Source organism: Mirounga angustirostris, unplaced genomic scaffold (genome assembly GCF_029215605.1).
Source record: "Mirounga angustirostris isolate CCGP_5_RB_7025 unplaced genomic scaffold, mMirAng1.0.hap1 SCAF_9, whole genome shotgun sequence".
Taxonomy (NCBI): domain Eukaryota; kingdom Metazoa; phylum Chordata; class Mammalia; order Carnivora; family Phocidae; genus Mirounga; species Mirounga angustirostris.
In genome coordinates, this window is record NW_026991717.1 from 143364917 (window position 1) to 143388252 (window position 23336).

The 23336-nt window shown below is 59.8% G+C and overlaps 1 protein-coding gene across 1 annotated transcript; it reads right to left on the reverse strand.

Moving 5' to 3' along the window:
- Positions 1-835: 835 nt before the first annotated feature.
- Positions 836-6861, reverse strand: GPR132 (G protein-coupled receptor 132). Its single transcript, XM_045902052.3, has 2 exons — positions 6750-6861; positions 836-1992 (listed from the first exon to the last, which is right to left on the reverse strand). Exons 1-2 carry the CDS (start codon positions 6775-6777, stop codon positions 878-880), a joined length of 1143 nt encoding a protein of 380 aa, XP_045758008.1. The 5' UTR covers positions 6778-6861; the 3' UTR covers positions 836-877.
- Positions 6862-23336: the final 16475 nt, after the last annotated feature.

The window sequence follows — 23336 nt, forward strand, 5'->3', positions numbered from 1 at the left end:
GGGATGGAGGCCCGGACGTCACCTGCTCACTCCTGACCCCCCTGTTGCGAGCCCTCGGCGGCTTCTCCCCTGACAGTGAAGCCAGGAAGCCTTGATGCGCAGGAATTCTGTCTATTCTCCGAGGCTCTTTGGCGGCCGTGTCACCCTTCCTGGGGTGTCCGCTAGTTCCGGCCTGGGCACCCTCCAGAAGATATGTCGGCCGCCCTGCTGGAAGCTCCGCTGTGGGGTCCACAGCAGCCTGCGACCTCAGACCTGCTCGGCACAGAGCAGCCCAGGGCCTTCAGGGCTGGGCTGCTACCCCCACCTCTCTGGCCTTGGCTGTCCTGCCGTGACCGGGCACTGCGCGAAGGTCCCAGTTTGCACGGGCACTTTGAGGCAGAACACAAAAGTCCCATGTTGTACAATCACGGTCATCCAAGCAATGCTTGTAGAGAAGCGCGGAAGATAAAGTCATCACGGTGGATACTGACCAGGCACCTACTCGGTGCGTGGCCCGGGCCAGCTGCCGGCAGCACCAGGCAGGCACGAGGCCTCTGCCAAGGCCCTGCTGTTTGCTAATAGCCGGGTGAGCCAACCAGCTCGAGTGCAGAGGAAGAGGCCGTCCTGCCTGCCATGCGCTGCCAGGGCACCCCGCGGCCTGGAGCATCGCCCTTCCCCTGGGCATGCTGCCACCTTCTGTGTGGGGCCCAGTGGGACCGCCCAGGGGCGCCGGGACCCTGAGGGGCAGGGGGTTACGGAGGGCATGGCTCCAGGAATGAGAGATTGGCGGCATGCTTTCCAGAGGGACCCTGGCTAGCAAGCTCTCAGTGGATGGGGAAGCCACACCCCTGGCCCCTGGGCTCCCATGATGGCCACCCTGCCCTGCAGGACACTGGGCTCAGCGGGACTCTTCACCCAGCCTCTCCAGAGTGTCCAGTGAGCCCCCCAGGGCCAGCTCCGACTCTGATGGGTGGACAGTCCTGGGGAACGTGGAGTCGTTTGTGAGCGACGTGGGCAGTGGCACCTCCTCTGAGTCCCTCGAACATGTGAGCTTGGTGACTTCTGCTTTTGCGGAGCACTTTTTCCATTCCTTGTGGATTCTGGACACTTCTTGCCGTGAATGGTCCGTGGCCAGCACGTAGATGATGGGGTCGGCCACGCTGTTCACCGTGGACAGGCACAGGAACACCGCGGAGAGCTTGCACAGGCTGGCTTCGAAGGCGCGCATGACGCCCGGGTCTCCCTTGTAGTAGGAATAGGCCACGGCTTTAGTGAGGAGCACCAGGTGGTAGGGGGCGAAGCAGACCAGGAAGATGGTCACGACCGCTATGGCCGAGTGCTTCACCTTGGCCTTCTGGGCGTCGCTCAGGCCCGTGCTCAGCTTGATGCTCCTGAAGATGCGCTGGTTGGTGAACGCGATGACGAGCAGGGGGATGGCGAACCCCACAGTGAAGCGCAGGTAATAATACCCAGCGATCTTGGTGTCCATCGAGGCCTCGAAGCACGTCTCCTTCTCTTCCATTTTAAACACTGGGCAGTGAGCGAGCCCGACAACAGCAAAGACGGACACGGAGATGAGGACGGCGGTCCACTGGTGGCGGCGGCCGCGGCTCTCCAGGGCATACACCACCGCCATGAAGCGGTCGCAGGAAATGCAGCACAGGAAGAGGATGCTCACATACAAGTTGCAGAAGAAGATGTAGCCGGTCACCCTGCAGGCCCAGATGCCCAGGGTCCAGTAGTGCTGGTTCTGGATGTAGATGGCCCAGAGGGGCAGGGTGCTGATATAGAGCAGCTCGCAGAGCGCCAGGCAGAACAGGTAGACGGCCAGCACGTTGCCCTGGAGCACCTGCAGCAGCGTGAGCCAGGCCGTCAGGCAGTTGGCCGGCAGCCCCAGCACGAACACCATGCTGTACACCACCACCAGGAACACTCTGCTCTCCTCGAAGGACCCGTTACAGTTCGAGGTGACCATGTCAGGGAGCACGGTCACTGGCACAGGGCTGGCGTTTCCTGTGGGACAGACAAGTGTGAGGACAGGCATCCCCGGGAACCACCTGGGAGAGACTTTATGGTGCTAAGAAAGGGTAAGATTCAGGCTAACTCCAGACTAGACACACCAGGTGCTTACACATTTCCAAGTGGGTTCCTTAAAATCACTCTCCGATCTCTGGTCTCCAACCTGACGGCACTGTGGACAGAATACACGGGCTGGTGCAGTACCCACTCCTTGGGACAGGAGGTAAGGCCGCAGAGGGAATTAAGCTTGCTAAATGGCTGACAGAGCAACAGGGAGACTATCACGCATGACCCGGGGGCCCGATGTAAGCACGGGGTCCTTGCTTGCCGAAGAAGGAAGACAGGAGAGGGGTGTGGAGGGTTGTGACAATTCCGGCAGCCACTGGCGACTCTGACGAGGGAGGAAGGGGCCGCGAGTCCTGGGAAGCAGGCGGCTTCCGGAGCCCGAACAGGCGAGGGAACGGATCCTCCCCTAGCGCCTCCAGAAGGAATGCAGCTCGCACCGCCCGTCTTGGCCCACCTCCCACGGCTCACCCCCAGGACAATGACGATAGTAAGTGTGCACTTTTAAGCCTCTAAGTTTGTAGGAATTTGAAGCAGGAAGGAGGTCAAATTTCTAATAACGCTTTTAGTAGAAAGTCTTTTATTGCTTGAGATAAAAATAGCAGCTCTCTTCTACCTCCAAGCCATCTGCATCCCCACGTTTTAGATGTGACACTTAGGAGAAGCTTACGGCTGGATTCAAAAACCGGACACTCTGAGCTCCGTTACTGCGTGCGGTCCGTTTACATTGATACGGTTTTGTTTCCCCCTCATTTTGTGCTCTTCCGGCTGCCCTCTCTATTCCCCTCCCGCCTTCTGTGATGGGTTGAACTGTGTTCCCCGCCCCCGGAAAAATACTTGGTGAAGACCTGCCCCCAGCAGCTCAGAGCATGGCTGGAGGTGGTCAGGTTACAGGGAGGTCATTTGGGAGGGCCCTAACCCCCGGGGACATTCGAGCACAGGGACGCATGCGGGAAGGACCATGTGCGTGGGACACGGAGGAGGCGGCCATCCACAAGCCCAGGAGGGCGGCTGGAACACGTTCTCTCTTCCGCACCAGCAAGCACACACCCCTTCTGGATTTGTTCGGTTCTTGAATGCTGTTTCCCCCGCTCTATGGGCTTGGAAATCATCATTAGGTCTATTTGTAGTCTTGCAGGGACTACCCTGGAAAGGGAACGTGCAGGTTTGTAGCATCTGGAGCTCGTCGGAGCCTGCAGCCTCCTGAACGTGCGGGAGCCTCAGGCACTGTCCATCCAGCGCCCCGACTGGCCCGTGTGCCACTCTGGCCTAGTGTGGCAGCTCATGTGTTTGCATCCTCACGCGTGGGCATGGTTGTCCGCTGTGTGCAGGACGAGCCACGTGGGAGCCGGGCTCCCACCGGCTCCCCTCCCTTAGTCTCTGGCCTCAGGACCTCCTCCGCCCGCGGAGAACCGGAGCCTGCAGGACGCCCTCTTCATGCGGTTCCAGCAGGTGGTCTCCCGGGGGTCCTGGCCTCTCAAGCCGTGAAGAGCTGTCACCCATTGGTCTGACTTTGAATCTTCTGCATCCGAGAGCGTATAAACGCCACCGTTGCTCTGCTCTGTTTGTCCGCCACACGAGGCTCCTGGTCCCGCCCGTCGGAGCCCGTGGCCTCCGCCCCGTCCTCGATCTGCAGTGCCAGCCGACGTCCCACGACAGCATGCACGTCTCTCCGTCTGCGTCTGTCTAAGCTGTGCCTTTTTAGAAGTCAGTGATACACTTTCGTCACCCGAGCTCGGGGGGCCAGAGGGCGGGGGTCCTGGGATTCACTCCAGAGCTGCTTTCCCGGCAGCTCTCACGCTGGGGCTGTCCTCTGGGGTCCCGTAGGCAGGTGTCCCCTTGCAGACCCCACGCCCACCCCACATGAGAGCCCAGGGCTTCCCTGCCATCCCCATCAGTTGGGAAGAGAACAGCAGTGAATCAGCACGGGAACGGAAAACAGGCTCTGGGGCATCACGTCGGTGAGCGTCCCCGTGCTGATTCTCCCTGAGAGTCACCGTGCGTGCCACGTGGAGTCCAAGGCCCAGAGATGTTCAGGGCTCTGGAGTCCCGGGGACCCAAGGGGCCCCGTCAGTGCACAGCCTCGGTCACCCAGCCAGCCCAGTGCCTGCGGAGAAGACAAGCTTTCACGGAGCTCTGCCGACAGGTGACCCAGGCTTCAAGGGACTTCCTAGCGGGAACGTGTTGAGGCGGGCTGATGGACCACAGTGTGCCAAATGGGTGACCCAGGGGAGTGCGCCCTGACGTGTCCCATCCACGCCCGGACACAAAGACTCCTCCAGGCCCCACTCCAGTGCCCATTCGTCAGGGAGGACCCTGGAGGAAGGTGTGACCTGACGCCCGCCTGCCCATCACCACCCCGTCCAACAGCAAGGAGGCCCGACCCCACGCTCGTGCTGCCAGAGCCCGAGGCCGGTCCTCACCTGCCCTCCCTCCCGAGTGCTCCTGAGGGGCAGGGGACATGTGGGTGGATGAGTCACGAAGACAGAGTGCTGTGCTGGGAGGGGCGACCCCAGCAGTAAGGTTCAGGGACACAGCCGTGCCTCACGCATTGTCTGGGGACCCGCCGTGGGGAAGGAAGCCGCCGCATCCCAGGCACCGCCCGCTCCTGCCCGGCCTGCTCTCCTGGGCCCCCTCTGAGCCCCGACCTGCACCCAGAGCCTCCCTGGAGCCTCTCCTCCCTCCCGCCCTCCCCTGAGACCCGTCACGGGATGAGCGTCTGTGGCCTTCGAGATGACGCGTGCTTCCCAAAGCCTGTGCCCCTGGGCTCTGCCTTTCCGTTCCTCTGGAGACGCCGCGCCATCCTAGCCCTGGGCCCCACCTCTCCTCCCCCGTGCGCTCATGCTCCCGAGGTGAACAGGCACCCGAGGTCAGCAGGGAGCGTGGACAGCCGCCAGCCCAACGCCAACGCAGGCCGATCGCTCCTCTGGCCACGGCGGCCCCTCCCGGGTCTGGCTGGGCCTCGGTGACGGCACGGAAGGGAGCTGCCGCTTCTCGAGCCCCTGAGTCACGACGCCGCGGCCTCCCCGCATGGACGTCCACTCGGTTAGGAAAGCAGCACATCCCAAATGCTGACCTCGCCGCGGGCGTCCGGCCAGGGCTCCTGCAGGCCGCGCATGCGCCTCGCTGGGTCTCGGCAGCCTGGCCAGGCAGGGCCGCTGTCGCGGAATGCAGGCCGCCGGCGGCACCTGGCTTATTTTCCTGCTGGGGCTTCATGGTCAGGCCTCCGACAGTGCATCCCTGAGCGACAGGGTCTGTCAGCCTCACGGCCGGACCCTGACGCCCGGTCATTCCACTCACGCGTCTCCCCCAGCGCTCTGATTCTGGTAGAATGCATGTAACAGAAAAGTTACCGTCTTTGCATTTTTACGTGGGCAGCTCAGGGCCGTTGGTGACATGCCCGTTGCCGTGCAGCCACCGCCGCTGCCCCTCCACAGGACGCTTGTCGTCTTGTGAGACCCACACCCCGTCCCCATGACACTGGAGCTCCGCTCAGCTGCCCGGGGCCTGCCCCCCGCGTTCTGGAGGTCCCCACGGGGGTGTTCTTGTGCCTGGCTTCTCTCCCGTGTCCTCGAGGGCCACCCACATCCCAGCCGGCGGCACACGGGTCACAGTCCCGTGTGCTGGAGCCATCCGAACTTGTGTCCTTTGGCAGAGGGATGCCCGGCTCGTCCCCATGTCCATCTGTGGCTTGTCCCCACATCTGTCTGTAGAGGGGCGCCCGGCTTGTCCCTACATCCGTCTGTGGAGGGACACCTGGCTCGTTCCCACATCTGTCCGTGAGTCCTGCTGCCCGGGACATGGGCGTGGAGCTTCTCCTCAACACCCTGTTTTCACTTCTTTTGGGTAGATACCCAGAAGTGGAGTTGCTGTATCATAGGGAAGTTCTATGTCCGGCTTTTTGAGGAACAGCCCAGCGGCTTTGCACCCGGCCGCACTGCTTTCGCTCCCACCAACAGTGCACGGGGTTCCAGTTCCTCCACAGCCTCGCCGACACTTGGCTGCTGGATTTTTAAGATTCGTCAGCGTGATGGGGCGGGACGGCCGTGTGGCTGACCCCCCGGGCGCCCCCTTCCGAAGGCCTTGGACAGGTGCTGTCATCCCCACGTGGAGGCGAGGGGCTGGCGCTCAGGGGCGTGAGTGCGGCCAGGCCCAGTTGTGGGTTCTCGCCCAAGACTGGGGCAGCAGCGGTGGGTGGAGGGAGCACAGGGAGTACGTGGCCGCCGCGGTTCTCAGGCAGGAGGGGGAGGGTGCCCTGTCTTTGCTGGGGCTCCCCTGCAGGTCCACACGGGGGACCCTGACCTCCGGGGAAAAGAGCTCCCTGGTTGGGGCGGATGAAGCCCCGGGAGACGGGGTGAGAGGCTCCCGTGGGGCATCTGAGACAGCTCTGGGGCTCCGCGCTGCCCCAGAAACGGGAAGGGTGGGGGGCCCTGGTGCCCCCTCAGTCCTGTTCCTGCTCTTTCCTAGCACTTCAAAACAATAAAGAAACAGATGCCCCCCGATGTCTTGACGGAGAGCCTCCACCTTCACTGTTTATGGCTTAGTTTTTATTTCGGTAAATCTATTTTTGCATGCTAAGTTTTGAACTAAGTATCCCCGTTTGAGGCAAAGCGCATTGTACAAAAATTCTTACAGGCTCCCTCCTAAATGTTTAAAGTCAAAGGAGACGTGAAGGGAAGGCGTCTCACCTGGCATATAGGAGGGTTCCAATATCATGGTGGCTCTGAAAGGCTGTCTAGTACTCGTCACACATTCTGTCGATCCTATTGAGAAGTTTGCTCTGAGAGTTTAAAATGACCTGGAGAAAGAGGAAGGTGAAATGACTTTGGGGAAATCAGATTAAATCACAAATGAAGCCATTCAACAGATGCTTAGTGAGCATTTACTTTGTGCCAAATCTTGTATTTATCTTATGGGATACAACAGCAGCTCCTTAATATATAAAGAACATCTACAAATCAATAAAAATAAGAAGTTTCAAAGCCAATAAGCAGATAATTCACAAAAGAAATAAAAACAGCTCCTAAAAATTAAAAAAAAAATGTTCAACTCCATTTATAATCAAAGAAATGTGAACATAAACATCACAATGATAGTCTTTTTTTGCCTATGACGTTGGCAAAAATAAAGAACTTTGATTCTCAGTGTTGGCAGAAGTGTGAGGAAGTGGGTGCCCTTTCCTGTGTTGATAGGAGCATCAACAGGCACAAATGTGTTGGAGAACATTTTGCAACATGCATCTCAAATCCTCAACGTGCTTAACTTTCGATCATGTAAAATCCTTTCTAGGAATTTTTCCTGGTGAAATAATGAGCCAGGATGTGGAGTGCATGCGACCTGGAAGCACGTCACAGCACATCGCCCCGTGTGGACAGGACCAGGACCCCCAGGCAGCGCCCACGACGCCTACAGAGCACGGAGTGTGGGCCGGTCTGAAGGCACAGCGGGTCCTGGCAGGTGAGGGGCACCGTCCAGGGTGCCTGCTTCCTCGCCTAGGCAGAGGCGCCTCGGAAACAGCCTCTGTCCTCATCAGCCAGAGTGTCCGGCGGGAGGCGAGCGCTCTAAACCCATCCTCTGACCGCGCGGACGGCACAGCAGAGGCCGGGGGCCCGCTGGCTCCCGCCCTGTGAGGCAGGGCAGAGGCTGGGCCCAGAGGGGCTCCTGCGCTGGCTCCCACCCCACCCCAGGCTGCCTCCTCAGGGGAGACGCCCATGGGGAGCCAGCGGCTGCACCCTAAGAGTAGATTAGCCACCCAGCCGCCCTGTCACTGTTTCTCCGTTGACTAGGGTGGCCGGGATGTGTGCCTGAAGCTACAGAAAGCTGGTTGACTTAGCAAGGACTTTCAAGGCCTACCTGGAAAATCCAGACAAAGGGGACTCTAGAAACAGTAGAAGGTATTAACCTTCTGAGGCTGATGTTCCCGGATAGGCCGGGAGGCGCGGGCCTGGAGGGTCACTGGGCCTTGCCCGTCCCACCCCAGGTCTCAGATCTGCTCCCCCCGCCCCCAGCCCCCGACAACCTACGCTGGGAAGCGGGGCCGCCCCTGGGCATTCTCTGCCTGAGGTCTGTGGCCTGGCCCAGGAGGACCACGTGCAGGAGTCTGCCCCTTAAAGAGAGGGGCCAAGCTGCTCCCGGCGGTCACACAGCAGAGCCTGCGCGGGGCACACCCCAGAACAGAGACCCAGCCGGCTGGGGGGGACTGAGCAGGGTCCCCAAGGGAGGAGTGGCTGGGAGGCCAGGCGACCTGTGAGGCATCCAGGTGCTTCTGAGCCCCGGGAGCATGGGTGGGACGGACACGCCAACCTCGCCCCGGGCCAGATTTCCTTCCTCAGAACGGTGAGCTGCCTGAGGCAGGGGCTCGGGGAGGTCTGCAGCGTTCTGGAAGCTGGGGTGCTGAGCGCCCCACCCTGGGGCCTGCACTGCTCGCTCTTCCCTGAAGCAGACAGGAGCAGAGAGGGGGTGGTATCTCTGGAAGCCGCTTCTGCAAATATCAGAGGAAGTGGTGGCCCAACTGAAAATGCGCTCTCCTCCCAAGTGCGGCCTGCCGGCAGAAGGGCCCTCTCCCAGGGCTGCCCCTGAGGCCCAGGGACCTGCACTCTGAGGGCACAGACAGGTCAGGGCTGAGTGGGGCTCCTGAGGGGCCTGGGGGGCCCTGCTCATGTGGTCTGTGTAATGCCAGGTGCTGATGTCCAGGTCTGGGGCCAGCCCGGCTGGACAGAAGGGCCAGGGCCAGGGAGGGACCTCCCTGGAAGAGCCCCAGGGCCAGCACCAGGCCCAGGCCGGAACAGCTGGGCGCTGGGGTGGCCCGAGAGAGCAGGTCCTAGCCCCCCAGGGCGTTCTGACATCGAGCACCGTGGTCTTGCCACTGTTGGCCAGCGCTCTCGCCGCTCGCCTCTCGTTCCTCAGAGCCTGTCCTGTTCCCTGCCTGATGGATACGTAGCTTCCGACCTCAGCCCACGGGCCTCCCAGGGTCTTCCTGTCTCCCCTGCTCACCACCCCTACTGCCCCTACTTTCTCCTACTTTTCTGTGCCCCCCCCCTTCCAGGTGAGCAGGCCCCAGAGCGGGCCAGGGCCTCACCCCCGCCAACCTCAGTGGGCCCTCGCATCATCCTGGCGCCCAGGACGTGGGGCAGCCAGGCCCGGATGTAGAGCCTGGGTGCTGACCGCAGCGCCCAGCACGGCCAGGGTCTTCCCTGGGCCGGGGCGGGTGGGTCCTCCCGCAGGGCCGGGTGGTGTGTGGGGGGACAAGGGCTGTGGGGGTGGCTCTCTGCACTCCTCCACACCAGCAGGCCATCTTGGGGACCCACAGAGGCAGGTCTCCGCAGCGGGGCAGGGGCAGTGACAGACCCTGCGGGATGGACCGACTCAGTGGCTGGCTGCTCCCAGCCCCGGGGCGCAGGGGAGGGGAGAGCCAGCCCCACCTGCAATGCCAGCCTGGGCCTGAACCTCGGGGGCCTCTGTGCTTGGCCTGTGCTCTGGGGAAGCCACGGTAGCCACAGAGCTACGGGGTGGGTGGGCCGGGTCAGCCCGAAGCCTCTTTCCCCCTGCCCCTGGTCCCCTGCCAGCCTTGGGCACGACGTCCCAGGGGCCCGCGAGCCCTGCGTCCTCCTGGCCAGACCCGGCCTCTCTGCCTCCAGCTGCACCAGGTGCCCTTCTGGCCCTTCTCATCTCGCGGCTCACAGCGCGCCTCCCCCAGCGAGCCCGCGAGCCCGTGGCCCACTCACAATGCTGCTAAGCCGGCCCACTCTCCCAGGGCAGGAGCCCTGCATTCGCCGGCACTGTCCCCGGCGTTCGGCGTCCTGGGTTTGCCGCGCGTCCCTCAAGTCTTTGAAAATACATTCTTTAACTCGTATTATGTAACTTTTCAAGCAGAACCAGAAGCACAGCCACAGGATGCACACGATTTTCACCCTGCCCTGGCTCACTTGGCATTTGTACGAGTGGTTGCCCCATCCTGACGCGTTGTTGAATCCCCCAGGGCCGGGATCGGCCGTACCATGGCTGGACATTCCAGGTTCTCCCAAGTTCCCCACATCCTCACGCCCAATCCTTGACTTCATTTCTTTTTCTTTTTTCTTTTTTAAAAGATTTTATTTATTTGACAGAGACCGACAGAGCACGAGCAGGGGGAGCGGCAGACGGAGTGGGAGAAGCAGACCCCCAGCTGAGCAGGGAGCCCGATGCGGGGCTCGATCCCAGGATCCTGGGATCATGACCTGAGCTGAAGGCAGACACTTCACTGATGAGCCCCCCGGCGCCCCCTTGACTCCATGTCTGTGTTCGTGTTTGGGGTAAACTCTGGGGAGGGAGTTCCTGAGCTGTCGGCCCCCATGGCATATCTCCCACGTGGGCTTCCCATGCTTTTTTCTTTCCATTTTGATAGATTTTTTTTTTTTTTTAAGAAATCTCTAGGCCCAGCATGGGGCTTGAACTCAGGACCCTGAGATGGAGAGCCATGTGCTCTACCCATTGAGCCAGCCAGGCGCCCACAATAGATTTTTAAATGCACGGTTTAAAATCTCATTTGCATTTCTTTGATTGCTAATGAGGCTGACATCCCCCACTGTGTCCATCCTTTTTTGTCCTGTCCCCCTCTGCCCCAGGTGACTCTGCGTCCACCCTCTGCCTGGCAGGTCCCCTAAAACATCATCTCGTCACCCTTCCGAGCACAAACACACCTGAAAGAACAGTGCAGCCTGACTCCCCATCCTTGGTAGCCTGCCCACCCTTCTCGACAGGGGAACACCCCATGGCCCATGCTCATCACCAGACAGCATCCTGAGAGGCCTGCCAGCCGCCCAGCCCCAGAACCATGCCCTGCGACCAGGGGACCGTCCCCCCGGCAGACATCTCGCTGTCCCCCCCCGTCCCTCCTCTTGGCCATGTGCCCCTCAGCCCAGGCAGTCCCTGGAGGCAAGGGAGCCAGGCCCTTTATATCTCACCCACCAAGCACCCCGAGATTCAGCCACAATGCCACCGCACCCGGAAGGTTCCACCTCTCCACCCTGGAGAGTTTCTAGGGGCGAAGCTGCCCCTGAGCTCCGACTCTCTGGCCCCCGTGGACCGGCATGGACCGGCAGCCGTGGTGAGAGCTTCACAGAAGGAAACCTCAGGGTAGGCAGAGACTTTTGGGTACGGACAGAAGCTGCCACCCCTGTCACCCCCACACCCTTCTGCCCCCCAGCACGTGGGGCCTGTGACTTACTTAGGGAGGCAAACCTCACACTCACGCTCTGTAGGCCCAGCTGAGTGCTTTCAAGAAGTAGCAGGGTCCAAGTGTTTCCTTTAGAGCTCCCCTTACTGGGGCGCCTGGAGGCTCAGTCGTCAAGCATCTGCCTTCGGCTCAGGTCATGATCCCAGGGTCCTGGGATTGAGCCCCACGTCCAGCTCCCGGCTCCACGGGAAGCCTGCTTCTCTCTTTGCCCCTCCCCCTGCTTGTGTTCCCTCTCTCGCTATGTCTCTGTCAAATAAATAAATAAAATCTTAAAAAAAAAAAAAAAAGAACTCCCCTTACCGTCAACGGCAGGCCCCGGGTTGACTAGCCCAGCTGAGGTGTCATCTGGCTGATGCCTTGGAACTTTCCTGGGGCAGATGCAAGAAACCACCCCAGACTCACTTCTCCTTAAGTCTGTCCCAACACTCAGAGACAGGCTACACCATCTTCCCAGCTGGGGCCAGACAGACGGAACCAGCTCAATGAGCTGTGTGCCCAGCCTCCCCAGACAAGATAGGGCAAGGCACGGGGAGGGACCCTTGGAGAGGAACTCGGCTCCTGCCCTAGGGCCCCCATTCGTCCTCCCCCAGGCAGGCCTAGCCACGTCACGTGGGGCCCTCCCTCCCCACTTCCCGTCTAGGGGTGGGGTCCCACCAGCGGAAAGGGGCCAACACAGTCTGCCCTTGGCTCTGCCTCTGGACCCCTAGAGCTGATAGCAGCTGGGCCCAGGGGACTCTGCAGGTGAGTTTCTCTGGGAGGGGCCGCCTGGGTTCCCCAGGACACAGCATCCCTCGCCAAGGCACTGCCCAGCCCTGGCAGGCACGGCTGCTTGTCCCTCTCCCCGGCTTACAGGACCCCAGGCGAAAACATCTTGGATCCAAACATCCACCCCACTTTCCTTAGAAAATGCCCTGGGCTATAGGCAGCCCCCTGTCTTACCAACCACCCTCTGCCCAATGAGCTGCTTCTGGATTTGGGGGTGAGACGAAACCACATCTCCCACCACCAAGGCCTGACTCGGTCCTGACGCTTTTAGCCCACGGGGGCAGGGCTGGGCCCACCAACACTCGGGGTGATCTGTGGCCAGCCCTGCAGGAGGGACAGTAAATGGTGGTGGACCCAGACAACGGCACCCAGGCACTTTCAGGGCTGGGAAACTCCCCAGGAAGGTGCACCCCCACTCTGCTCTTTCCCCAAGGCACATTCAGGTCTCAGCCCGCTCCAGGGCTGTGTGCAGGGTCTTTGTGGCTCTGGGCTGCTGTCCCGCTCAGCCCCACCCCGAACAGTGATCTCTCACGGGTGTGGGCGGCTGCCAAGTACCTAGAAAGCTGGGCATGGAGTATGTGTAGGTCTGAGCGTAGGGCTGACCTCAGCCTTCCAGAAACACCCGCCCGGGGTCTGGTCACTGCCCTCTCCGGGGCTCGGGCCCAGGACACCTCTTCCCAGATGGGCAGTAGCAGGCGGAGCTAAGACTCTGGGTGGGCCTGAGACCCACCCTCCCTTGGCAGCAGCCGCCAGAGGCCCAGGCATCCGTGGGAGGTAAGGCCTCTGCAGACACAGAGCCCACATCAGGCCAGCTAGGCCAGGGGTCTCCAGGGACGCTGGGTGTCCATACTCATGGCCCAGGCCCCCCTCCGGGACCTGCTCCCCTCTGGAGCCCTGCTCAGGGGTCCATGTTTTCTGTTGATGGATCCAGGTGTGAAGCATAGCTCCAACCCAGACCATTATCATCTCCGCACATGGTTGGTCGGTCAAGGATGACCACTGATTCAAGTTAGGTCAGCTGAATCCTCCGCCGGAGGCCCACCTCCACCCCCCGGGTTTGCACTGTCTCTTCCAGTGCATGAATTCCTGAGCTGCAAAGCAGGGAGGAAGGCTCCCAGGGAGGACGGGCCTGCAGAGAACCAGAGATGAGCTCACCCGGCCAAGGGGTCTGGGCCCTATTCCCGAGGGCTGGCCGTCTTCCAGGCAGGGGGGAGGGGGGCCTGCAGCCACCTGACAATACGCCTGGGGTTCATTTACCTCCTGACTTCTGCTGGGTGGGTGCCCACGAAACCTGGAAGGGCTCTTCATTTATCCTGACTAGGAGCGAAAATTATTCACCATTTCAAATAGGTCCTATGGATTTGAATTTCAGAAGGTACAAAGTGTGGGCATTGACGGCCCTCTCCCACCTGCCCTGCTCCTGGCTCTCTCAAGGCATCTGCGTACCCGAACAAGGGTGTCCATTCTCTTCCCAATTTCTGAAGTCTTTATAATGAGAAGGAGGGAACGTAGAGCCCTCCGGGAGCCACTACCTAGATTCAACCAACGTGTAGATCTCAGACGGGCTTCATCTAGCAACAGCCTCAAAGAGGTCTCTCATCAACTGGAAGCCAACGACATGCCCCCGCCGGCGGTGACGCTCTCCACGGGCAGCTAAGGACTTAGAGTCTCTCTCTCTCTGAGTATCATCAAGGACTCACAGATTTGTGTTTTTGTTTTTGTTTTGTTTTGTTCTTTAAGATTTCATTTAATCATCTGAGAGAGATCCAGAGAGCGAGCACGAGTGGGGGGAGGGGCAGAGGGAGAAGCAGGCTTCCCGCGGAGCAGGGAGCCCGATGCGGGGCTCGATGCGGGGCTCGATCCCAGGACCCTGGGATCATGACCTGAGCCGAAGGCAGACGCTCAACGACTGAGCCACCCAGGCGCCCCAGGATTTGCTTTAATGTGGTGAATTATACATAACAAAACATTTACAATTCCAACCACTTTGAAGTCTTTTAAGTGTACAGCTTGGCAGTATTAACTGCACTCCCCATGTGCAGCCGCCTCGAGCATCTCCAGACCCTGTCAGCTTCCCAAACGGAAGCCCTCTCCCCACGAAGCACAAGCCCCCCTTTCCCTGGCACACATCACTCTTCCACCCATGTCTACGAATCTGACCCCCCTGGGGACCTCATACGTGTGGGTCATGCAGGCTTTGCCCTTCTGTGTCTGGCTGATCTCACTCAGCACAGGGTCCTCAAGGTCCAGCCATGTGGGGGCGGGGGTCAGAACGCCCTTCCTTCTGAAGGCGGAGTAATCGTCCATCCTGTGGATGGACCACATTTCCCTAATCCATGCTCATCAGTGGACCCCAGGCTACTGTCACCTGTTGGCTGCTGAGGAGGTGGGGGCACCAGGCTCCATGTCCTCAGTGTGTCTCAGTGAACCACAGTCATTAAGCTGTCCCAAAGTGGACCCATGACCCACACTGCCTCTGGCGGCTCAATTATATGGTTTGTCTCTTTGGATTTGTCCTCATGGTAACGTTACCCATCGGCTGCCACGTCTTCCTTCCCCGACTCCTCTCGGCATCTCCCCCCTCCCTGGAGCAGGGCTGAGTCAGGGGCTAGAGGAGAGAAAGGCAGGGGGCTGCTGGGATTTCCAGGGGCTCGGGGGTCCTCAGAAGAGGGCAGGAGTTTCCCAGGCACCAGCCCGGAAGGGGTTTTCGGGGCAGTTCCTAAGAGAGCCGCCCTGAGAGGGAAGAGGCTGGGGCAGGAACGGGGCTTTTGAGAGGGGACACCCCAAGAGCTCAGTGATTCTGAAAGGCTCTTTCTCAGACCATGTTCCTCTGACCAGGGCACCTGCTGAGTGGGGACCGTGAGTCCTGGTTCAGCCCAGGACAGGCTGCCCCCATCGCCCCAGATAACCACGCTCCACACACAGGGGTTGTCTCTCTGGGGGCTGGCCTGGCAGCTTCCATAGCCTTGGGAAACTGGTGCCTTATCTCGTGGCCCAAGAGGCTACTTGATCGGCAGCCTTCACGTCTGTATCTCAGGTGTCGGGAAGGAAGAAAGTGGACGGTGGCGGCGCCCCTCCCCTTTGAGGAGACATCCCAGAATTCCCACCCAGACCCCTGGTCCTACGTCCTCGGGAATGCAGGGCTGGGACCATGCCTGGCTGCAGGGGAGGCTGGAAAATGTGATCTTTGCTGTGCCCGTCCATGCTGGGTGCTCTTCCTAAGCGAGAAGGGGCGTATGGGTTATGGGGCCACGTCGTGCCTCGGGCACACAGGGTCACCAGCTTTGCTTTGACCTGGCAAGGGCAGGTCCCAGGCAGGTGAGTGGGGTGCACACAGCCAGGCCCAGGGATGAAAGTGCCCCCAGATGAGGAAAGGGTCCAGAGAGGCTGGGGAGAGGGGGTCTGGGGGAGACCCCCCGAAGGGTTGATGGACGAGCGGAGGCCCCGCGGAAACCACAGGAAACCCCCTGCCTTCGGACCTCTGGAAGCAGGATCACTGTGGAGAACTGAAACCATCACACGTGACTCCTGGCCCACCGGCATCAGCGGGAGCAGCTACCTCTGTGTCCACAACAGAAGTCCGTCCTTCAGGGGGGAGAGTGATGCTGAACACCCTTGCTGCTCACCCCAGAATCTCCAGGAAGAGCCATCAGCTCGTAAGCAGGAAGTGTCAAGTGACACCTTGGGTGATATTTTGGGGATGCATATCACCAATATCTACTGGGGGCACCCGAAGATCCCAGAGCCCTGCAGAGGGGGTCACAGCCACACCGGGTCCTGCTGGTGTGACAGGCCGCGGGCCCTGCCTGTCCATCCCTTTAGTCCGTGAGCCCCGCGGGCGGCAGGGTCCACACCCCATCTCCTTTGGTGCTTCTGAGCCCGCCGTCGCCTGAGTGGACGTCCCATCAGTGGAAGCCGCTCTCGGAAGATTATGCGTAGGCCCAGCATCCTGCCACTCAGAGCCACTGCTGGGTGGGCAGAGGAGGACGCCCAACCTCGGGGCGGGGGAGGCGCTTGGGACACAATAAGGGGCTCCTCGCGCACAGGAAACCCAGCAGCAGGGGGTCACAGAGCCGGTGAGAAACAGAACTATAAAGCTACAGAAGAAAGCAGGGGGCTTCGGGGCAGCGGGGGGACAGCGGGGGGCAGCGGGCTCTGGCGGGACAGACGGCGGGCTAACAGACCCGCTCGCTGCGTGAAAAGCCACAGACCCAGGAAGTTCATAGAAGACTGTCCTGGAGGACATCTCAGCTGCCCCGGACACAGAAGGACCTCCGAAATCTCCCAAAGCACCCAGGAGACCCCTTCTCCCCTGGCCACTTCAGGAAGCTCTGTCCAGGCGCCCAGCGGGAGGCAGGGAGCCACGGAGACTCAGGGTGGCACATCGCGTGGCCGGGCGGCCACTAGGCTCACGGAACACAGTGCCTCAGTGTGAGCCTTCTTTTCCGGCTCGTTCCCCCGGATCCTCCGTTGCCAAGGTCAGCAGCAGATCAGAAATGAAAACCTGGTCCTTCCTGCTGGATTCCTCCTGCCGCAGGGAGACCCCCGGCCACCCCCACCCTTGCAGCACGGCCAGGCCAGGGCCTCGCCTGGTGGTCCCCGACCAGGGCGACGCCTCCCCCAAGGGGGCATCTGGCCCCCGACCAGGGCGACGCCTCCCCCAAGGGGGCATCTGGCCCCCGACCAGGGCGACGCCTCCCCCAAGGGGGCATCTGGCCTTTCTGGAGACATTCTTGGGTTTCACTGGGGGGATGGTCCTGATGTCTAGGGGGTGTGTACCCATGATGCTACACATCCCATAATGTACAGGACAACCCCTCCCCGCCATGATGCTGGAGGGGGGAGCCCTGATGGCGGTGGGCACCAGGGAGGGTTTGGGATCGCTCTGTACTCTCCCCGCCCCCATGAAGAGGCTGCCCGCTGCAGCTAGGAGGCCCCCCCGGGCCTCACACCCCCGCCCTGGGGAAACCCCGGAGCTGTGGATGTGAGGAGTTCTGCAGCAGCCAAAGCCGGGGCAGCTTGCCCTTGGGGCCTGGACGAGACCCGACCTTCACCCCTGGGCTCTGGGACCCTGTGCCTTCCTCCTGCCCGTACCCTCTGCAATACAGAAGAAAGCAGAAGTGAACTGGGGAGGGGAATGCCAGGGTGGGGCTCCCCCTCCCCCTCCCCCTCCGCAGGCTGACACATCCTAGATAGCAGTCACACAGAAAAACACTCTTGGTATCTGAGCCCGCCACTCTCAGCGGAAGCAATTTGGTTTCCTCTGCAGGGTAACAGGCCTCCAGCCAACCTCAGTTCTCAACAGTCTGGGTAACACCCAGGTTGGGGGTCCCAGGACGCTGGGCTGGGGGTGTTTACGGAGCACCTGCTATATACACCACCCTGGGCAGGTCTGGAGGGTAGGGGACCTCCCCCAGGCCTCTGGGAGCCTGCAGCCCGAGGAGGGGGCCCCTCACGTCAGCAGAGAGAGGTCATGGGGGCCACGTGGCCGTGTTGCCCTGGGAGCACGGCCACAATCCTGGAGAGTGACCGGAAGCATTGCAGGGCACTTGGGGTCTGGAAGGACGTCGGGGCAGAGGGACAGAGAGAAGGAGGCTGGGAGGAGTGCGTGCCCCTGGGGCCCACAGGGAGGGAGAGAGGGCCAGGACTGTGCAGCTGGTCTCCCAGGGCCGGCCAGTAGAACCTTCTGGTGAGGGGCCGTGCAGTCCACAGGCTGTTCTGCCAGGTCAGGGTGAGGACAGAGCCAGAGGGCAGTGGCCAGGCCTGAGACCGCAGGGCCAAGAGACAGAGAGGAGGCAGGGGCAGGGGACCCACTGGATATGGGCAGGAGAGGCCGGAGCTGGGCACTGCCCAGGGGACAACGATGCCGGGGGCACAGAGAAGACTCGGGCCTAAGGGCCTCGGAGGCCAGCCACCTGCCCACAGAAAGATGGGAGCAGGTCAGAGGGCAGGGGGTCCCGCCGACCCACTCAAGAGGTTATGCTCAGGGCAGGGGGAGAGGCGGGCGGGGGCTGGAGGGTGGAGGGAAGGGGTGCGTCTAGGTGTGAAGCCACGTCCCGCATCTGATGGGCTCCTGGACGCCCCTCCCCTCACAGAGAATCCAGGTCAGAGGTGGGAGCGGCCTCCGCTTCCTGCCCTTCACCTGCAGACTCCACACTGCCTGCCCACCACCGCCACCTGGGCTGAGGCTTCCTTCCGGGGTGGAGGGGCGCCGCCCACCCGGACGGGGCCTGTCACGCCTTCCTCCCCACCCCTGCCAGCGCCCACCTGGCGCTGTTCGCCCACGCACAGACGCGTGGCTGCATGCATGTGCACACAGACTCACACTCACACACGCAGGACCCCCGCACGGGGCTCTGGCTGGGACAGGAGCATGGGCAGTGCTCGGGACTCCCGGACCCACCTTCCTGCTGCGTGACCCCAGCAGGCCTCCTGGCTTCTCTGGGCCGGGCAGGCCCCGGGGGGTGGGATGTCTGTAAGACGGCGCCCTGCTCCCTGCAAACTGTCCTTTCTTTGCTGGAGGCTGTGCACCACTCTTGGAGCCTAGGGGCCCTCCCTCGTGCCTGGCACTGGCTGCCCAACCCTGAGGCTTTCCTGCGGGGGAGGCAATGGCCATTCTAGAAGACCCAGCCCTACTGCCACCTTCAGCCTCCGTAGCGCCCTGTCTCGCCTTTGGATGCCGGGCTGTGATCAAACCGCCACTGGCCCCAGGCTGAGCCTCAGAAACCCTGGTCAGTGTGGTGGGGCGGGGGCAGGGGACGGCTTCCGTCCCCAGCTGCAGCCCTGGGTCCTAGCTGCGGCCTGGGCGCTGGGCTCTGGTTGGCTCCTCTCTGCTGTGGGAGCAGATTGTCCCCGGCAGACGTGGTCAGGAGAGCTGACCCTGCGCTGGCTTTGGGGCTCCGCACTCTGACGTGGTCACCTCCACGTCCTCATTTGCAAAACGGGCTATTCCGGCCCCAAGTGCCCACATGGGACTACTTTTAAGTATTGCCTCCATTGACCTGCGGGCCCTACAACTAGTCCAACTTCTTATTTCTATTTTTCTAATAATGTTTCTGTCTCATCTATGTTTTCAGAAACACTGACATACAGTTATTCACAGTATTCTCTCGTTAACACTTTTTTGGAATTGATTTTTTTTGCCTTTTTAAATTTTTTAATTTACATGCCGTAGAATTCACTCTGTGACATTCAGTCCTATGCGTTTTGACAGATGCACACGGCTGTGTCCCCGGCAGAGTCAGCTCTGGCACCCCCAAACTCCTTCGGGCTGCCACCCCTTGGCGGTCAGCGCTGCCCCCCACCCCAACCCCTGGCGACCCCTGCTCTGTGTCCCCTGTCTCTGCTCCTGCCGTTTCCAGAACACCATGAGCAGAGTTATAGAGGCTTGCGAATCCGCCCTTGCCCACAGAAGGTGCATTTGAGATCCATCCGTGGTTTGCATGTAAATAGCTCCTTCCTCTTCAGTCCTGGATGGTACTCATGTCACGGACAGACAGCTGGCTGTGCATCTGTCAGTTGAAGAGCCCCTGGTTTTTTCCAGTTTGGGTGGATCATAAACCACGCTGCTGTAAAGATTCACATGCAGGCTTGTGCACGAACATGAGTTTCCATTTCTCTTGAGGGAGCACCTGGGAGTGGAGTTCCTGAGTCATCGTAGGGGGAGAAATGACCCAGCCGGCGCCCACAGCGACCGCACCAGCTGCGTGCTCAGCAGCCGGGGCCTCAAGGCTGCCTCTGGCCTCAGGGCTTGTGTCCCAGCGGGGGAGCCGGGGGACCCCCCCCTGCAGCTTTAATATGCATTTGCCTGATGACGCAGGTTGGGGACAACCCTCTCGTGTGCCACCTTCCTTCTGGACGCCTTCCTGGGTGCCACGTTCAGACCTTTGGCCAATTTTTAAATTGGGTTGTTTCTACACTGTTGAGTTCTGGGAGCTCCCCGTGCTTCTGCCTACATGTCCTGTACCTGATGGATGTTTGCAAGAAATTTCTGCCAGTCTGTGGCTTATTATCTTCTAAATCTGCAATTACAGCCTCTTGTTGATTCATGTTATTTATTTGTGTCTTTTCTTTCCTTTCTTTTCCTGTTGTTTTTATTCCTCCCAGACGCTGGTCTGCTTCAGTGGGAGATGAATTTTTGGAAGAACTAACTTTTGTCTTCATCGCAGTCTACCACACCTTGTTCTTTAGTTCATTGATCTCCAGTCTTGTTTTTTATCTCTGGTTTTTACCTTTCTTTGGGCTTATTCTGTTCCCCCCGCAATTTTCCTTTTTTATTTGATTTACAAAGTTGGGGCTAACTTACGCACGGGATGTGGTTCCAACTTTCGACAGGCATCCAGGGGGATAACTGCTGGCACCACAGATAGAAAATATCTCCATCACCCGCCTCATTGCCTTGAGCCCTTTACAGCCACTGCCCACCCCCAGGCCAGCCCCTTGGCTTCCTAAGGAGGGGTCCCAGCTTTCAAAGCCCAAGGCTTCCTCCTATTCCAATATAAGTGTTTGTACTCATTCCCTGGGAGCGCCGCTCTGCTGCTCTCGAGTCTGGACATTCACTGTTTTATTATCATTCAGTTTTGGGTATTTTAAATTTTCCATTATGATCTCGTCCTTCGCTCATTAGTTATTCAGCAGTACGAGGGCATGTCTTACAGCGCCTGTCTATAAAAATTTCTCTAACGTTGGATTGTATTTTCAGACACTCAGCGCAGTTAACAGAATTGTACGGCGAAACCCCACAAGCTCAGCCTGAATACCCCACAGTTCACCTGTCCCTTCACACATCCCTCCATCCACCCATCTGCTGGGGAGGAAATATTTTCCTCTACCCTTCAAAGGTTCTTCCAGGTGGTCTAAGAATAAAATGGACACAAGACAGATGAACAGAAGAAAAACAAATTAATTTTGTCTGTATAGGAACCACCACCCACAGGAGAGGTCCCAAGACAGAAGGATAAAAGGAAGTATTTATGCCATCCTGAGCTACGGATTGGGATGGGAGCCCGGGCTTCAAAGTGGAGGAGGGCAGTTCACAGGGCCGTGAGAAGGAGAACAGACGTTTGCTAATTAGATGCTTGCCCTGCCACAGAGATGGGTCATTCACATAAACTGTATCTCTGATGATAACTCTTATTCTGGCAAAGATTCCCAATTTAGGTTCTTCTAGGTATTTAGGGAAGGGACAAAATTTCTCCTGAGCCCACGGGGTCTTAATTACCTTCAGCTCAAAATAGCCTTCATACCAAAATGGCATATTTTGGCAAGACTTGTCCTGAACCCCTTCACATCCATCCACCCATCTATGCCTCTGTTCCTCCCTCCATCTGTGCCTCATCCTTCCCTCCCTCTAGCCTGAACTCCCCCTCCATCTACCCATCTACTTATCCATCCATCCAACCAACCATCCACCCATCGTTCCGCCTGCCCATCTCTCTATCCATTCACTCCACCCCCTCCCTTTTCTCCACAAGCCCCACTTTCTTCCCTTGGAGGGCTGACTCCAACCGAGAGCACTGCTTCGAGGGCCTGTGCCCTGGAGAATGGGAAACCAGAGGAGAAAGGTCCTGTAGTTGGGTCCTTGGGGCTGCCACAAGTCGCTGCTGCCTGCCGGCTACCCACCCCCAAGGCCTGTATTGCTTCTTGCTGTGCACAGATTCCTGACCAGCAAAGGACAGGGGTCTCAGACGTTTTGAGGGCTCAGAGGTCACCTCCTAGGTGCCAGGCAAGGGCCAAACCTTTCTTTGGGCTGTGCAGGGTGTGGACAACCCAGGCCTGCTGATTAACCCTACACGGGCTCCGGAATGGGTTCTTGGATGTTGAGGCCAAGCCCTGTGGGATGAGCAGAGGGAAGAGCTTGGGAAAAGCAGAGGCCTTGATGGTGGGGACACAGGGTGGGAGTGAGGTGGGCAGGAGAGGGGCAGGTGGGCAGATCTTGGGCATTGAAGGGAGGGTGCATTCTGCTGAAGTGTAGATTTGGGTTTGGATGCATCAGTTTAAGTTACTCCATAATAAATATCATTTCAGCTTACCCAGGGGTCTGCGACAACTTTTTCTGCCATCAAACATTTGTGCATTTCTCAGGATGGGGAGGCTATTAGAGTGTATGCCCTGCCTGTGATGTCATGGGCCTGGGTCCTCAAGGCTTCGCTTGGGGTGAGGGGTCATCTGTCTGCTGATCATGCTCATTAAACCAGTCTTGGGGCAGCCACCCCATGCGGCTTCCAGGGGTTACAGCAGTCATTTCAGCCCAAAGTCTGGGTTGTCAAGTAGGGCCCCGAGGGGCTAGAGGCAGGCAGGGGGCTCCCTGGGGACTAAGACCTGCCCTCTCCCCTCACTTCCCGCCTCCCCACAGCTGCCAGGCCCTGTCCTGGGAAAACGAGGCCCCATATCCCTGCTCCCCACCTGACCCTGGACTACCGCCAAGAATACCAGCAGAAGAGGAGAGGAAGGACAGCATCAGCTAGTATCTAGACCCTCTAGATGCAAAGGCCCCCTGCCCTTCACCTCTCCTTTGACCTCTAATTCTGCTCCCACGTACAGAGGACGGGGGTGCTCTGGCTCTGGCACAGGTGCTCCTGCTGGTGGCCTGAGGATGGAAGGCCACTAACTCTGACCTTGTGCTGACGCTGAGTGATGGCAGGACTCTAGGGGGTCCTGCCCAACCTGCTCCTCCCTCCATGGAGCTGGGCCATGGTGGAGCACACGTCTGGGGAGGGGGTCCCCGGGCAGAAGGCTGGCAGCATCCACTGGAGGGAGAAGCCCACTTTGGGGACAGTGCCTTCAGGCTGGTACCTACAGCTAAGCTTTGATACGGGGTGGGGGGGTCCCTGTTGCAGGCTGCCCCCCCCCACCTCCCAGGCTGCTCCCCAGACGGTAAATGGCTAATGACTCAGGCTGTGCCACCTTCTGGGAAGTTTGCTGGGAACTTTTCTTCGTGATTCAGGGAATCCCCCAGCTGCCCTCAGATAAAAGTCTACCAGATCCTTTCTATGAAGCTATTGACATTTCCCCAGACCACAGACCAGGGAGTGGTGCTGGGGTCAGGGTCAGTGACCCTAGCGGGCAGGAAGGTGGCCCAAGCTGGCCCGAGCACAGAGGTGTGCCCCTCTCCTGCTTTCTCTGAGCTGTGGAGAGCCTCTGGCCCCCAGATCCCTCCATGCCACCTCCTGGCTGAGTGTTTGTCTCTAGGGAGACAGGCCACAGTGCCTGGGACAAGAGGAACAACGTGCCCGCCAGCCTGGGGCCAGCGGGTGGGGGCATGCTCAATGGCATCCCCATCTGTAGTGGCCAGGCC

Coding starts and splice junctions, on each gene's coding strand:
- GPR132 (XM_045902052.3), bottom strand. CDS start 6,777: ATGATATTGGAACCCTCCTATATGCCAG. Junction 1,993..6,749: donor GGAACCCTCCTATATGCCAG/GTGAGACGCCTT, acceptor TCTGTCCCACAG/GAAACGCCAGCCCTGTGCCA.